Source organism: Musca domestica, unplaced genomic scaffold (assembly GCF_030504385.1).
Source record: "Musca domestica strain aabys unplaced genomic scaffold, Musca_domestica.polishedcontigs.V.1.1 50, whole genome shotgun sequence".
NCBI classification, from domain to species: domain Eukaryota; kingdom Metazoa; phylum Arthropoda; class Insecta; order Diptera; family Muscidae; genus Musca; species Musca domestica.
In genome coordinates, this window is record NW_026712347.1 from 2119688 (window position 1) to 2137166 (window position 17479).

The 17479-nt window shown below is 33.6% G+C and overlaps 1 protein-coding gene across 3 annotated transcripts in view; it reads left to right on the top strand.

The window, feature by feature from the left end:
• Window positions 1-2829: 2829 nt before the first annotated feature.
• The window catches only part of LOC101898368 (kinesin-like protein KIF12), a 44932-nt gene continuing 30282 nt past the window's right edge, over window positions 2830-17479 (top strand). For 2 of the 3 annotated variants that reach the window (XM_059128464.1, XM_059128465.1), the window contains exon 1: window positions 2831-3633. In XM_059128464.1, the coding sequence (XP_058984447.1) occupies window positions 3329-3633 (305 nt within the window). In that variant the 5' untranslated portion in view covers window positions 2831-3328. Of the gene's footprint in view, window positions 3634-17479 lie in introns of all 3 variants that reach the window. The other variant, XM_059128466.1, reaches the window with a different exon arrangement.

The window sequence follows — 17479 nt, forward strand, 5'->3', positions numbered from 1 at the left end:
TGCATTATAATTTGACAAGGTAAATTACAGAAAATGTACAGCTGGGAATGCTAATTTGAAATAAGGTTACCTTTATTTCATTGTACCATGCCAGGGTAGTATCAAGAAAGTAAATTCCTGCAATAATATGTTCACAATTTTTTCCCAAGTTATCCATTTGACAACATCTTATTGTCGAAATGTATATTTCTACATCCATTGAACATACACAAATCAGAGATCCTGATTTCAATGCATTAAAATTTGACAATGCATTTCAATTCCATGGCAAAACTCATTTCTCTTGAAATGCACGAAAAGTACATGAAGTACATTAAAAGATCTGACGGAAAGGATAACTGTCAGTATTTTAAAGGCCAGAGCAGAGGTACGCGTTGTCAAATGTCACGCGTCATATTTTAGCTTGCTGCGGTCATGCGGAGTTCCATGTTTTTAAACTTTGTTCGAGTCAGAGAATGACATATAAACGAGTCTTTCTCTCTCCGTTGGCCTTTGACGTATACTCAAAACACCATCTAAATATACCACATATTTTCGATATAAAAAGGGCTTAAACGCCATACAGGAAGAGAAGAAAAAACTTCAACCAACTTCACACTGTTGTCATTTACAAGCCACTCGTCCGACAGCTGTTAAAATTATTCTAATGACAGCTCATTATATTATTTACAAGCGTACAAAAGCAATTTGGGAGAATTTTCCAGAAAAAAAGTTATTCGTGATGGAATTCAAGCGTGATAGTGTAATTTCTTTATATTTGGCTGGAAAACCACAAGTGGCTATCGTTAGAACACTCCAGCATTTAAATGTGAATAGATCTTCTATGTCTCGTACCATCGCTCGTTACAGTGATACTGGTAGTGAAGCCCGACATCAAGTAAGTGGGTTTTCTCCGATGGGAAAACATTCGTTGTCCAGCAGTTTGTAGACAAACAAAATGATCGTGTTTACTTGCCAAAGAGGTCAGCTGAAAATGTGCACTTTCGGTTGTCAACCAGAACTCAAGCGCCGGTCATGGTGATGGTCGCTCCGCTCGTATAAATCAACCGTGACATCAGAATAAATGCCGAATATTATCGGGAAAATATTCTGAAGGGTGTATAAAAGCCGCAAACATTTTGGCCGCACCAGCACCATCGCACTCAGCACGCTCCACCCAAAAAATGGTTACAAAATAAGATTTCTCGCTTCATTTCCAGCGCACAATGGGCACCAAAATCTCTGGATATCAATCTTTCTTGCTTGCTTTCCAAAATACTTCAGACACAAGTATTTTGGAAAGCAAGGTTGGCACTAAAAAATACCAAAGTGTTGATCATATCAAGCAAGCGTATCGCCTGGAATGGGCCAAAATTCGGGTAACGTTTGACGGTTTGAAGGCCATAATTCGTGCCAAAGGTGACCAATTCGAACAAATCTAAACTTTTTCTAAAATTTGAAGCTATTTCCGAAATTTTTTGCTTTCGTTCAATATAATTAAAAAAAAAAATGTAAACATTATGGCATTTGACTTTGTTGCAGTTTTTTCACCTCACCCTGTATTGTTGACTTTATATTCTGTAGTTCTTCCTAAAAATTTGAGCGTACAACTAGCAAGATATTTAAGATTTATCTCCCACAAAATATTCTGTAATTTTCCCGCATTTTAGGGGGTATAAAAGTCAAGGAAGAATATAGGTGAGAATACCTAAAACGCTTTTTTATCTGGCTTAAGTCATCGGCTGGCTTCTTCGTGTAGAAACAAAAGAGTTTTAGGTTAACTTAGTTCAATTTTGGCCCAACGCTCCTTTCTTCTTTTCCGATGACTTAAGCCAGTCAAAAAAAAAAAAAACGTTTAATGTATTCTCACCTTATAATCTAAAACAGAGAAGTAAAATATTAGTCTCATGAGTCATGTTAGGCTTCAGTATGTGTCATTTTGCGGAAGAGGGTAAAAAGATCGATGATATCGCGGCTTATTTAGCTATTGTACTCGTAAAAGATTGTCAACATAAATTCCATAAATTTTTTGATTGGCTTACTTCTTCGTAGAGGAATAATGGAGTTTTCGCTTAACTTAGTTCGATTTTGACCCTACACTCCGATGACTTAAGTCAGTCAAAAAAGAGTTTTATGTATTCTCACCTTTAAATTCGTTTCAGTAAATTATATGATTATATCGGTTTTGGATCCTTACAGAATGCTCGAAAATAAAACCTCATATGAGGACTAACACAACTAACAGCAGCAATAGGGTTTGCTTATAGACGAAAAAAGTTAAGTACTTCTCCCAAAAAGATGCTCTCAAAAACAGAAAGCCTTTATAAGGGGAATTAAAAAATATATAAATAAATCTAACACTGAATAATTTCCCGTTTGTAATATTAACTTTCAGGAAAAGCTCATCGTTCGACATTTTTGTACCACCCTTCGAAATAACACACATATGTACTACACTTAATCAAAACACTAAAACTTGACAATTAGTAAAACCAGTTACTAACTATGAATAATGCCTAACATACTGAGACATGTCATGGGACAAGGTTATTAGAATCAAATTGAAATATGCATGCTAGGACGATGAGAGAGAAAGAGCGACATAGAACAATAGCACTTTCTAATAGGACTCTCTCTCTGCTCTCACTTAACCACAGCATTGGACAATGTCCAGCAGGTGTTTGTGCCTGCAAATAGACGACATTAATGAATGAATTGTTGTAGGGTTTCGCTGGTTTCACTGGGCGCTCAGGAGAAAAATTACCATAAATCTCACTCTCGCACACAAGGACCTGAAATAGTAAGACGGTGGACAATAGAATTTGAATAAAACTGATGGGCAGTTATAGCGGGAAATTTAGTGAGAGTTGAAATTTGGAATTGGAAACGTCAACGGACGGAAATTTTGAAAATATTAAAAACAAAACGGTTTTCCACGATTTAAAGGTGTTTATCTGCATGGGTGTGGGCAGAATGTGGCGCGAGTGTACGGTTGTGTGTTCGAAGTCTTGAAACGCAATTAATAATTTCCAATGAAATAATGATGAATTGTAATAACAACCCTTCAAACGGTTAAGAAAAATAAATTAAAAAAAAACGGAATAACGGTGAATATTTAATAGAATTTAATGCATTTTGCAAAGCTAGACGTCATCGACGCCGTTGTAATTAATGTGTTAATATACATGCGTTAATGTTATAAAATATTTAAAAAGAATAAAATACACAAGGCGTCAATGTAAATGGTTCGAAGTGAGAACTACTTTTGTGATTACTCAATTTTTGTTTTTGTAAATGGTCAAATGTCAAAGTGTGAAATAAATTTGGGAAATTTTGAAAATTAAAACAAATGAAAATGGTAACACGGGCCTCTAGCGTACCCCAACTGAACAACAGCAGTGGTGGTAGCAGTGGCAGCGGCAGTTACAAAGGCTCCAGTGGTAGTCGAGGTCGTGTCGCTGCCAGGACACGTCGCTCCACAGGTGGTGGCAAGTCTGTTACCCCAACATCCCGAAGTCAACCACAACATGTCGCCACATTGCCACGTTCCCGCAGTCTCATAAACAACATGAGACGGGTTAGCCCGCAAAAGTCCACTACAGGCAGTTCAGGATCTAGGAATACACCAGTTTTTCTGCGTTCACGTGAAAATGAGTAAGTAAAAAAATGATGTACTAATCTGTGGCGGTATTTGCGTAACCCACAAAGCTATTTTATGCCAACAATTATTGGAAGTATTGGAATCCGTAGAAACCGATTTATTATTTATTTGCTATCGTGGGATCAAAAAACTTCACCATTGGTTGCTGGGAAACTTGAGCACGTGTTTTTCTTTTTTTCGTTCAATATTTTAAAGCCTGTTATACGTACTTTCTTCAATTCTGTTTCACCTTTCTTCAAAAGACCTTGACCGTCGTTTAAAATCAATTACATATGTATCTTTTGATGACTGTTAATTACGGTATTTGAAAAGTTCGTAAAATATTCAAATCACAAGTCAAGTAACAATTTGGAAAGGTTATGTTATTGAACTGTTACCAATGTCAATGTCCAGAGATGGCCGATCATAAACTGGACATTGACATGCATTTAGAGGCAGGAGTTTACTGGCAGAATTAAATTGCCCAATTATAGAGAAGTGGTGAAATCAAATGGTGATGTCAAATGTATAATATCGCAATCCAACCATGTCCCTTTTGGTGTTTACACCTGCTCTACTACAAAACTGCAAGAACGTAAAACATTATACTACGATAACCGATTTTGTTTTTATGATATTAAAAAAAAACAAGCAAAACTAGTAGCTTCTTGCAGAACCGTAATCATGGTAGAAGAATACAGGTAGATGCATGAACGCTTAGGAACATTGATATGTCAAAAATTTTTAAATGTCTTTTCATATATAAGTAGATTTTTATATGTTTTCTTATGCGACGTCATTCGGAGGTTATTATACTACGCGTATTTCAACAATTTTTACAAATTTAAATAATTTTTCATTCAACATTTTCAATTCCAAAATTGATTTGACAGTTCATTGCCCCAGCAGCTGTGTCGATGCGTCCACCTATATTCTACTACCATGACCGTAATATCAACTTATAGCGCGTTTAGACACAACATTTTATCCGGATTAACCATCATTGTCAGAATTTATTGCTTAATGTGGATTTATTCCGGTTTGTGGAAGCATTGATATGTCAAAATTTTTAAAATGTTTTGTCAAAGCTAAGTATATTTTTATAAGTTTTCTTATACGACATCGATCGGCCTTGCGTCTTTGTAGAAACATGTTTACACTTTCTAAGTAGAATTGACTTTAACTATCCATTGCGTATACGTCAAATAAAATTCACTAGATTAGAAAGTCGACTTCATTTGACATATACGCAATGGAATTGACATGGTAGAAGAATACAGGTAGTCGCATAGTCAAACTAATTTTGAAATTAAAAAATTATAATAAAAAATATTCAAATTTGTACAATTTTTGTTGTTGCAAAATGGTCAGGCTTAATCCCATAATTGTTGTCGTTTTTTGTCTGGGATATTCTCCCCAGAAGTAATTTTAAAAATAACTTCTATGACAAACAACATTTTTTACCCAAGTGAAGATATTTCTAAAATAACTTGTAGGTAGAATATCCCAGACAAAAACAAGGGAATTGCCCTACCCCCTGGTAAACATAACCATCGTTCTCCACCAATAAACAAACGTTGTTTTTATAAAAACAACAATAAAGGGATTAAGGCTGACCATTTTGCAAAAACAAAATACTATGGTATCCCGAAGAAACTAACCGACACTGTTCTATTTGTAAAAATTTTTGAAAAACGCATATTATAATATTTTCCGATTAGCATCATATAAGAAAACATATAAAAATCGATTGATGTTTGAAAAACTATTTTAAAAATTTTGATATATCAATGTTCCCAAGCTTTGATGCATCCACCTTTATTCTTCTACGATGGTGTCACGTCTACACAGTCTATCGTGTCCTCTGAATAATAGGAGTTGGTGGGCCAACTCCTACTTTCGGCAAATATTCTTTATTTCTTCTTCAACGGTAAGTATGTATGTTAAGGTTCTTATGGATGTTTGCCTTTATTATGTACCCAGGTGCACATGTAGTAGATCGAATAATGTTTGATTGTCTTCTTTATAGCTTACTTTGTAGCTTTTTTACGTTAGAGGCACTAGCTGTTCCCTCAGAGCTGTATATCATAAGTCCAAATTTACTTTATTACAGTCTTATATAATAGGACTTTGTATTCTAATTTAATAGAAAACCGTATACCAATTAACCAGTCGAGATTGACCTTTTTAGTTTAATTTGCGTGCTTTTTGGATTGATGTATTGCTTCCAGTAAGTCTTTGGTCCAGGGGCATTCCGAGATATTTTAAAGTTCACGTCTTAGAGCAAAATAACGTGTATATACTACCTTACATTTACTGACATTCTCCATCTTGCCAGTCAATTCTCGAGAAGATCTGCATGGGTTTGTAGTTTTTCCGACGCTATCATAGGATCCTTGTGTATAATAATCAAAACAGTATCATCAGCAAATGTTGAGGTAAGAGTTTCATTGGTTGCGGGCATATCGGCAGTAAATATCACGTACAGAATTCGAGATGCTACCCTGAGGGACTCCATTTTTCTTGAATTTGAAAGTATGTCTTTCGATTAAACAACAAATGTACGAATTGACAAAAAGCTACCAAAAAAGCTTATGACTGTTTTTAGGTAAAGTTTCGCAATGCAAAACACTGTTAAAGGCTTGGGAAATGTCTATAAATAACGCGGAACCATATTCCTTCCTTTCGAATGTCATTCTAAAGGTGAGAATACATAACATGCTTTGTTGACTGGTTTAGACAACGGCTGTCTTCTTCGGAAAAGAAAAAAGGAGCATAGGGCCAAAAATCGAACTAAGTCAACCTAAAGGTCCTTTGTTCATCTACGAAGAAGCCAGCCGATGACTTAAGCCATCCAAATATGATCTTTATGTATTTCCAGCCTAAGATGCAAAACTCTGTTAAAGGCTTGGGAAAAGTCTATAAATAACGCGGAACAAAATTCCAACCTTTCGAATGTCATTCTAAAGGTGAAAATACATAACATGCTTTCTTGACTGGTTTAGACAACGGCTGTCTTCTTCGGAAAAGAAAAAAGGAGCATAGGGCCAAAAATCGAACTAAGTCAACCTAAAGCTCCTTTATCTACGAGGAAACCGGCCTATAACTTATGTCAGTCAAAACAGCGTTGTATGTATTCTCACCTTAAAATTTTGTGATTGTCCGGTGTACTTGCTCAACAGTGCTGTGTTCTCACGGAAGCCGAATTGGTGGTCGAGAATAATATAGCTACTCGTAATATAATAGAGTTAACTATCTTAGGGTGGGAATACATAAAACGCTTATTTGGCGGGCTTCTTCGGAAATGAAAAAAGGAGCCTAGGGCCTAAATCGCACTAAGTTAATCTAAAACTTCTTTGTTCCTCTACGAAGAAGCCAGCCAAAAAAGCGCTTTATGTATTCCCACCTTTAGTAATGTTGTTTCGAACCATTTTGAGAGTACAGATAAAAGACTGATGGGTTTATATGATTTACAGGTTTCGAAATCATTACTATTTCAGATTCTTTCTATGCAGACGAGAAGTTCCCTACTCGAAGAATGCTGTTAAATATGAATAAGAATAGTATTACAGCCGTAGTTGGTAATTTCTTGAGTAATTGGTGACACAAAGAAAATAAAGCATGTTCCAATATATTGACATGAACAAATTCAATTTTTAGATGGGGATACATAAGCAGCTTGGCAGCGTTGCATGACATCTTAGTGCCAAATTATACTGGACAGCGACAGCATAACTTGATTTCGACTCCGACATCTCTTTATAATGTATCACTCAATATGTCATACCAAGATGTCAAGCTGCTTATGTCGTCCCACCTTTATTGTTGTTCGATGGCAAAGTGTAAACACAACCATTGCGAAACGCTTGCGACTTTAGACATTATCAGACGGAATGGAGTTTAAATAGTTGCTGTCATTTTTATTATCCATGTGTACTTCTGTGTGTATGTCACACACATTGCTGTCACACATATGTATATGTTTTTTCTTTGATTATATTGCATTTTATTACAAAACTATAATACTTTATTGATTAACGTTTACCAAAGTTTCAAAAATAAAAGGTAACCCAATTGTAGAATTAAGAAGGTATTCCTGTGCAGCCATATGTTCACAATTTTCCTTTTTTAATTATTCCGATGATAAAATGACATTTGCTGTGTTCTAAAACCGTAAGAATGTAAAAAGGTTTACTTCGATAAACGATTTTTCCTTTATGATATAAAAAAGGAATATAAAGCTAGTAGATTCTTGCAGGTTCTGGAACAGAGAAATTGTCAACGTGTACGTTCATAAATCCATTGCATATACACAAATCAGGTATGAGGATTTGCTTTATATGCAGCTAAATTTGACCAGATAAATTGCAGAAAAAAATGCAAATTTGGATATGTTTATTTGAAATGAGACCACCGTGAAATAATTGTACCATGGGTAATTTTTACTGGGGTAATTTTTTCTAGTAGAAAATGTGTACAAAAGCTTCATGTACAGCCATTTGTGCCTGTCATCTCTTAAATTTACCTACAAGTATTTAGAATACAGCAAAGGGCTGTTAGCGGGTTTTTAGAATACAGCAATGGGTTTAAAGTTGGAAAATGGTAAGGTTAGTACCATGGTAGAATTAAGAAGGTAAAGTCATGCTATCATATTTTTACATTTTTTCAAAATAATTCATTTAACAACATCTCATTGTCAAAATATATTTGTAAATCCATTGAATAAACAAAAATCAGAGATGGAAACGTTTTTTTATTCAGTGAAAGGTAGAAAATGCAGAGATGGATAGGCTTATTTGTTCTTTTAGGAAGATGATATATGCTAGTAAAAAGGTTTGTTATGCACCTTCAGGGTCTTGAATAATACTCGCAATATTCCTCAATTGTGTTCTATTCTTTCCTTTTTGTAATAAATATGATTGTATTTTTTAACGAATTTTTCCAAATGTATTTTTTTTTAGAATTTGTTGTCTTTGAAAAAATCAAGACAGTGAGAAAAACATTTAGCCAACATAGCCAAAATACAACTCTGATTTAAAACAATGGGACTTGTGTAAACGCTAGGTTAGTTTCGCTTTTTTTTTCGACAGCATTGCCATATTGAAGTTTCTAAATCCAGATTGAATTCAGTTTAATTTCGTGCATTAATGAAACGACGATATTGCAAAAATTTATTCAAATTAAGATAGTTAATGCAAAAAAAAACCGAATGTCTGGACAATAAGTTTGTTTGATTCTAGTAATGTTATTTCTTGCTTTTTCTCAGCTATTGTTATGCTGAGAAATGTTTTCTTTAATTTATTGGTGGAATAGAGGTGGTTTCCTCAAATATTTGTATAGCATTTCCATAACTTCAATGCTATGAACTTTTCTTCGGTGTAGCCTTAAAAGTTCAATGAACCATGATAGGTATTTTGAGAATGGTTTGAGTAGGAGAAATTCAAAGGTGTTGGCATTTTTGTGGAATGGAAAATGGTGCTAGAAGTAACTTCCTCCTTAAGTGAACGACGGATATTCAATATTCATTGATGTTTAACGTGATACAGACATATTAAGTACTTCGATAAAAACAAAAAAAAACATTAAATTAATAGTGAAAGTCAAAAAAATTGTATTTGTTTTAAGAACGCTAGCTATTAAGTAATTATTCTTAAACTGCTTCTTTGTTTGTTTATTTATTCGATTCGTTAGGTGCTATTGTCTGTATGTCTTCGTACTCTGCATGTTAAAGAATCCATCGAAAGTGTAATCTTTGTAATCAAATTACAACAGATATTTACACAAATACACATGTAAATAGCGTAAGAGTACATACATGCCTTACAATTAATGGACCCTAACCAATGGCTTTAAAGTAAGCGCTCCTAAAATAAACTCATAAGTAATTCAATGAAATTTCTATTGGTTTAATAGCACCTTCAATTGTAAGAATGCATGTTATATAACATGTGGCGCAATCATGAGGGAAATTTGGTGGTGCTATAGCTGATAATAGCCAACAATTATAATAAATATAATAATAAAATAGTTTAATGATTTAAGGAAATTATTCAGAAAATATGTTTAATCACCATGATGTCATCGAAAAATATTCAGTTTCGAATGTCTCTAAAAATATTTTGAGTCTTTTTTTTAATTATGAATCAATAACACAAAGGAAGGACAGATTAATTAAATTTGAAAAATGCAACTCTGAAGCTAGATGATTGTAACTTCACATCTATCAATAACTAATGCAACAAGTTTGTGGCAACTCAGTCCTAGTCGATGACAGGTAAATAGGGATGGGCGTAGTAGATAAAATACATAAAAGAAGAAAACAAAAGTTAAGGTGGGGGTACATAAAAGGCTTTTCTGACTGGCTTAAGTCATCGGCTGCCTTCGTAGAGGAACAATCATGGTAGAAGAAAACAGGTAGATGCATCAACGCTTTGGAACATTGATATGTCAAACAATTTTAAATGTTCTCTCAAATATAAGTAGATTTTTATATGTTTTTTTTGTTTTTATACGACGTCATTCGTAGGTTATTATAATTCGCGTTTTTCAACAATTTTTATAAATTTAAATAATATTTCATTCAACATTTTCAATTCCAAAATTGGTTTGACAGTTCATTGTCCCAGCAGATGTGTCGATGCGTCTACATACATTCTACTACCATGGGAACAATGGAGTTTAGGTTGACTTAGTTAAATTTTGCCTTTCGCTCCTTTGTTCTTTTCCGAAGAAGCCAGCCCATGACTTGTCTTTTATTTCATCGGTATTCAAACACTATAATAATAAGTTATTTTGTTTTGTTGAAACTTTTCTTCGCAATAATGATTTTCTAGTATGACTAAATACCTTTTGACTGGCTTAAAGGTGAGAGCACATAAAAGACTTTTTTAGTATGCTTAAAGGTGGTAATACATAAATCGCTTATTTAGCTGGCTGAAGTCATCTTCTTCGGACATTAACAAAGGAGCCTAGAGCCAAATCGAACTAAGTCAACCTAAAACTCCTTTGTTCCTCTCAAACAAGCCAACCGATTATTTAAGCCAGCCAAATAAGCGCATTATGTATTACCACCTTAAGTAATCGGAGCTTTAGGTTGACTTACTTCAATTTCCGCCCATTATTTATACTTGTTAACCCTACGTTTCTTTATCCTTTTATGAAGCCGATAACTTAAGCCAGTCAAAAAAGCGTTTTAAGTCATCGGCTGGCTTCTTCGTAGAGAAACAAAGGAGTTTTAGGTTAATTTAGTTCTATTTTGGTCCCAGGCTCCTTTGTTCATTTCCGAAAAAAGCCAGCCAAATAACCGCTTTATGTATTCCCACCTTTAGAGAATCGCACAAAATAATATTATAATTTTGTATGTATAAAATTGTATGCAGCTGATTTATATAGGTCTACCATGAAAATTATTGTACCCTGCTTACAATTTATGAGAATGCCTCTAAAAATGGCAATTGTGGAGATTTTCGCCAATAATTAAGTTGAGAAGGATTCCATTTTGAGCTTTTTCAGTTGCACCGTACAAAAAAAATTTAATAAATAAAATTTGGAAAGGAACGAGTCTAAATTGAATTTAATAGGTTGCCATACAAGAGACGGGACATTACAGTTGATGCATGGTACGATCAAATCAAGGTAATCTCATTTCAAATAATAATATACAGCTCTGCATTTTTTTTAATATGCCTTGTCAAATTTAACTAGTTTGAAAATCAGTTTCCATCTCTGATTTCTTTATTTACAATGGATTTGTAAATAAACATTCTGACAATGAGATGTTGACAAAAATATAATTTGAAAAAATGTCAAACATATGATGGCATGACGTTACCTTCTTAATTTTACCATGTGTTCATGTATTAACTGTCAAAATAACACCATTTGTCTTTGTGACTTAGGCATCTCGACAATTGCAAAAACAATTACACAATTGTTGCGCGCTTCCTAAAAGTAAAATGATTTGTTTTCTGTTGAAAAACTTGGCCGAGCGTATTTCAGTACAAAATTTAATGCTCCGGCCGACCACGAAAAAAATAACCGGATGTATATAAGGCGTGTCTGGTTGCCCTAAAATTTGTGACAATTGTTGTATACTGTTACAGGAAACACAATTTGATACTGTTAAAACAAAAGTTCAGAAAAAGAGAACGATGCTCGACAATTATTTTTCATTATTTTTCTTGCAGAGAATTGTTGACAATTTTTATTATAATCCAACACAAAAATTCTGAAAGCGAAAGAGATAAGAGATTGGATTTTTGACAGTTCTTTCACAGAGAGTTTGCAAATTCTTGCTGGACAAATTTCTTCTTGCAATTACTTGCAATCCTTCTTCTTCGCTTTCCGCTGGGCAAGGAATTTAAAAATGTCAATGTTGGAAATCGCTTGGGTAATTGATTTGTTTTTCGGCTTGGTTTGTATTTTAGCATGCTTTATTTTTGTTTATGGCGCGCAAATTGTTTTGTTTTGACAGATCAGCTGATTGCTTGCAAGTTTTTGCTGGGATACTGAATGATTACTTTTTACGGTTTTCTTGAATGCAACTACCCAAGGTAGAATACAGGTAGTCTCATTGACTCAGTTGCAGGGACAATGAAATGTCAAACCAATTTTGAAAATAAAATTTTGAATGAAAAATTATTCAAATTACTTAAAATTGTTAAAAAAATACATATTATAATAACGTCCGATTGGCGTCGTATAAGAAAAAATTACATGGTAGAATTAAGAAGGTAAAGTCATGCAATCATATGTTTACAATTTTTTTTTCAAAATTATTCATTGGGCAACATCTTAATTAATATTTATTTATAAATCCATTGTTCATACACAAATCAGAGATGGAAACCTACTTTCTATGCAGTGGAGTTGGACAAGGTAAATTACAGAAAACGCAAAGATGGGAATGCTTATTTGAAATGACTTGACCTTCCTAATTTTATTATGAAAAAATATAAAAATATATTTAGTTTTGAAAAAACATTTTACAATTTTTGACATATCAAGGTTCCCAAGCGTTGATGCATCTATCTGTATTCTTGTACCATGCTACTACTTTACCCTCTTAGAAAGTAGTTGCAGAAAAAGTAAACAGATAATAGTCGAGTTTTTGAACGTTTGTATTTGAGCGTTGAAAAAATTGTGAGTGGCAAGTGTATAGTAAATGCGGGATAAATTTTTGTATGTTGGGTCTTTGCTTTTTATTAATTTCAATTATACCACAACCGGAGGTCAGTGTTTGTTAAGGGAGAATTTTATGTTGATGCAGAAGTCATAAGTCACCCAAAACTGGCCTAAGGTACATCCATCGTACCAGGTAAGAGGAAAATGGTCATTTTTTTTCTACTATCCAAATTGTTCTCTGAACCTATTACTTTATGTTCCGTGTTGTTTTTATTAGTATGCAGATGCCGAGAATTTCAAACCAAAAATAGTATTAAGGTGAAAATGCATAAAACGTTTTTTTTTGACTGGTTTAATTTATGGGCTGGCTTCTTCGTAAAAGAACAAAGGAGCTTTAGGTTGACTTAGTTTACTTCCGGTCCATAATTTACTCTTGTTCGCTCTACACCCCTTTGTTCTTTTATGAAGAAGCCAGCCGATAACTTAAGCCAATCCAAAAAGCGTTTTATGTATTCTCACCTTAATATTTTTCGCACACAAGAAAAGAAAATAAAGTGTGAAATTAAAAAAAGACTTTTTGATTTGCTAGAATACTAGATTGTCCAACATTCTTGCCTGCAAGAGGCCAAATGAATTTCATTTTCCTACCATGGCATGGACAAATTCAACACGTGAATACTTTTAAATGTTGTGTGCAACTGACACAACTTACTGCTGAACTGAAATAAATCGATAAAATGACAAATGTAAACATTATGAATGAATAGCACGCGATATTATATATAATTTTTAATTCAAACATTAATTCGCGCAAGCAATAAAAACTCCCCACCGACTAGAATAAACAAAATGAAACGCCTCGGCTCGGCTACTGGTGTTTAATTTTTGAAAAGACCAACAGAATTGGCCAATGAAGCTCGTTAGGCTATTGGTGGGTCATGTGCGCTTTCGAAGATGATGTCATTGTTGTTCACTGAGTTCATAGGCTGTAATTTTCGAAACAGTCGACTATTTATTTAACCCAAATAAAAGGAAGTAATGATCTGAAAATGTATCACTGGCTATTGTTGATTACACTAACGTGTGGACATACACAAACATTTGTTCAAACATACCTACAGCGCCCTCATCAGGGTACAACCGAATGAATGATGACCCACTTCCATTTGAATACTATTTTTTTTGTACGCAGGACATTTATCTAGGAACGTTAATATGGCTTGTAAACGCACAGTAAATATTTTTTTTTGTTGATGGGTTCATTGAAATGTCAGTCAATTAAATGATTATTGAGAAAGTCGTATGGAATTCTCTCTGAGTAATGCATAGTGTTTATATGTAAATATTATTGTATAGTTTTTGATTTTGTAATAACATTTGCTGTTTATATTCAATCTGAATATATACAAATATTTTCTAACAATATTGCATTGGTATATCGTAACATATTTAAGGGGTCAAAATAATAAACACATAATGGATATATCAGATTACTTTCCCAGTAAAAGTATGTTACAGTATTAAAGTCTAACCAACAAGATTTAAATGATCCAGTGGGTTAACCTAAGGGGATATAAAAGCCGCTCAGCTGGTGTTTGTATATACACAACCATAAGAGATTCCAAAAAATAGCAAAAAATGATGTAGCGATAAAGCCATGGTAGAAGAATACAGGCTGTCGCATCGACACAGCTGCTGGGACAATGAACTGTTAAACCGATTTTGGAATTGAAAATGTTGAATGAAAAATAATTTTAATTTTTAAAAATTGTTGAAAAATGCATGTTATAACAACCTCCAATTTGCGTCGTATAAGACTATAAAACTTTTAAAAATTTACTTATTTTTGATAAAACGTTTTAAAAATTTTGACATATCAATGTTCCCAAGCGTTGATGCATCTACCTTTATTCTTCTACCATGGATAAAGCTAAAAGTACGTTTACATACAAAATCTCTTTCCGTATTAACCCCGATTGACCAATCACAAAAATGTGAAATATGTTTTATATTTCAGATTTATTGTGATTGGTCATTGCACTATGTGTTCACACCTTAAAAGACTTTTTTTAGTGGCTTAAGTCACTGGCTGGCTTCTTCGTAAAGAACAAAGGAGCGTGGTCCATAAGTATGAATTATGGGCCAAAATCAAACTAAGTCAATCTAAAACTCCTCCAAGTGATTGCAAGAAAAATTTTTTCCAGCAAAAATTTGCTAAAGGTGGGAATGCATAAAGTGCTTATCTGTCTGGCTTAAGGCCTAAGTACATAAGAGGCTTGAAGTCATGGCTAGGCATATTTTGTGACTTTTCACAAAGCGATTACAGAGCCGCACTAAAATCCTGCCGTCGTTTTCCATTATAATTTGACATTAATATGCCAAGCCATGACTTCAAGCGTTTTATGTACTTGAACCCTTCAGTCATCGGCTGGCCTCTTTGGAAATGAACAAAGGAGCCTAGGGCCAAAATCGAACTAAGGAAACCTAAAACTCCTTTGTTCATCTACGAAGAAGTCAGCCGATGACTTAAGCGAGCCAAATATGCGCTTTATGTATATCCACCCTAAAGGTTAAAATACATAACACGCTAATTCGGCTAGCTTAAGCCATCGGCTGGTTTCTTTGTCATCGGCTGGCTTCCATTGTTCTTTTCCGAAGAAGCCAGCCGATGACTTAAGCCATTTATGTATTCTCACCTTAACTCTCAGTCATGGTAGAACCATGGCATAATTACAGAAGGTAGAACAAAGCTACCCCCTAAATTCAATTTTTTTCTTTTTGTGCCCTTATTCTGTCAAAATATATAGACATTTTCTGTATTTGTGTGTATTATTTTGAATAAAAAAATACAATAATTTGAGATTCTTTCAAATTTGGTTGAAAAATAAATGCAAATTTTTGACGAAATGGGTAACAAATATTTCAAATTTGTGATAAAACTATATGGTCCTACTATTTTTGATTCAATCTTGTGGAATAACCCCAAAATTCCACCCTTGTTTCGCGGGGTTTTTCCAATATAAGAATTTTATTTAAAAAAAAAAATTAAAATAAATAAAATAAATAATTAAAAGTCTATTTGACACTACAAGACTCCAGCACAGAGTTGCATTTTTCGAGTTTCTTTGAAGTTGAGCAACCTTTCTTAAGAAGGTAAAGTCATGCAATCATATGTTTACAATTTTTTCAAAACTATAAATTTGATAACATCTCATTGTCAAAATGTATATTCATAAATCCATAAATAAATAGCGCATTAAAGCTTTTAACCAGTTTTGTCATGGAATCGAAGGATTTAACAGTTAAAATCAGAATCAAAACCAGAACTCCAAGAATGTAAATCATGTTACCATTATAACCGATTTTTCCTTTATGATATCCAAAAAAAAAAAAAAAAATTGCGAAACTAGTAGAATCTTGCAGGTTCTGGAACAAAGCAATATTTTTGAAAGAAAATCAATGCTTTCATTTATTTTTCGCGCTATTCTACTCGTTTTAAAAAATGAGGAAAATATAAAAATAAATGAAAACAACTTGTTGCATATATTTGTTAATAATTTTGATAGAAAGCGGGCAGAGTTTCAGGGCTGTATTTCTGTAGATTTCGAAGCAGTTGTACCTCCTTATTGTACCAGGGATAGAACCCAGTACAAACTCTGTGTACAGAATTCTAATAAATGTGTTAGAAAATGTAGACTAATTTTTCCGACATGATTTAATTAAAAATCCTTCTTTTTAATGCCAATTCCTTCCCAAAAAATTCCATAAAAACTTTCCTGGAAAATAAAAAAACTACTCAATTTTCTTTAATAATAAATTGTCTTTAATGTAATTTGGAAAATTTCTATATCCTCGAAACCAATTTTGTCTTCTTAACTGATGTATTTACATTAATTGTCTGGTAGTTCTCCTAATGACCCTTAATGTGTGCAGTGAGGACATCTTCAGACCAACCAAAAATGAAAAACACAATCAATTAATGTTTTTCATTTGTTTACGAAGAAATGAGTGACCATTTCTGTATTGGATTTCGATTTGACAATTTCTTTGAATTCATTTCCATTAACAATGTTCTTAGCTTGTTTTGGGGGTGTTTCGAAACAATACCGTCGCTCTATGATAATTTTAGATAGTTCATTTTGGGGAAATATTTTAACAGTAGTGGGTAAATGTTGTGTGTTCATTTTGTTTTTCTAAGAAACACTAACAGTTATTCCGAATGTTAAAACTTTAATTAAAATTCTTGCACTGCGTATAAAACATTTTTAAAATGAAATGTGGTCAAAGTATAAAGGTGAGAATATATGAAACGTTTCTTATGGCTGGCTTCTTCGTAAATGAACAAAGGAGTTTTAGGTAGTCTTAGTTCAATTTCGGCCTTAAGGTGAGAATACATAAAACTGAGAATACAATAAAATCGAACTAAGTCAAGCTATAACTCCTTTGTTTTTTTCCGAAGAAGCCAGCCGATGACTTAAGCCAGTTAAAAAAAGCATTTTATGTATTCTCACCTTTACGCTCCTTTGTTCTTTCTTGTTGTCCGAAGAAGCCAGCTGATGACTTAAGGTGCAAGTGCATAAAATGCTTAAAGTCATGGCTAGGCTTATTAATGTCAAATTATAATCGAAAATTACGGCAGGATTTTAGTGCGGCTCTTTAATCCCTTTATGAAATGTCAAAAAATATGCCTAGCCATGACTTCAAGCTTCTTATGTATATACACCCTTAAGACAGTCA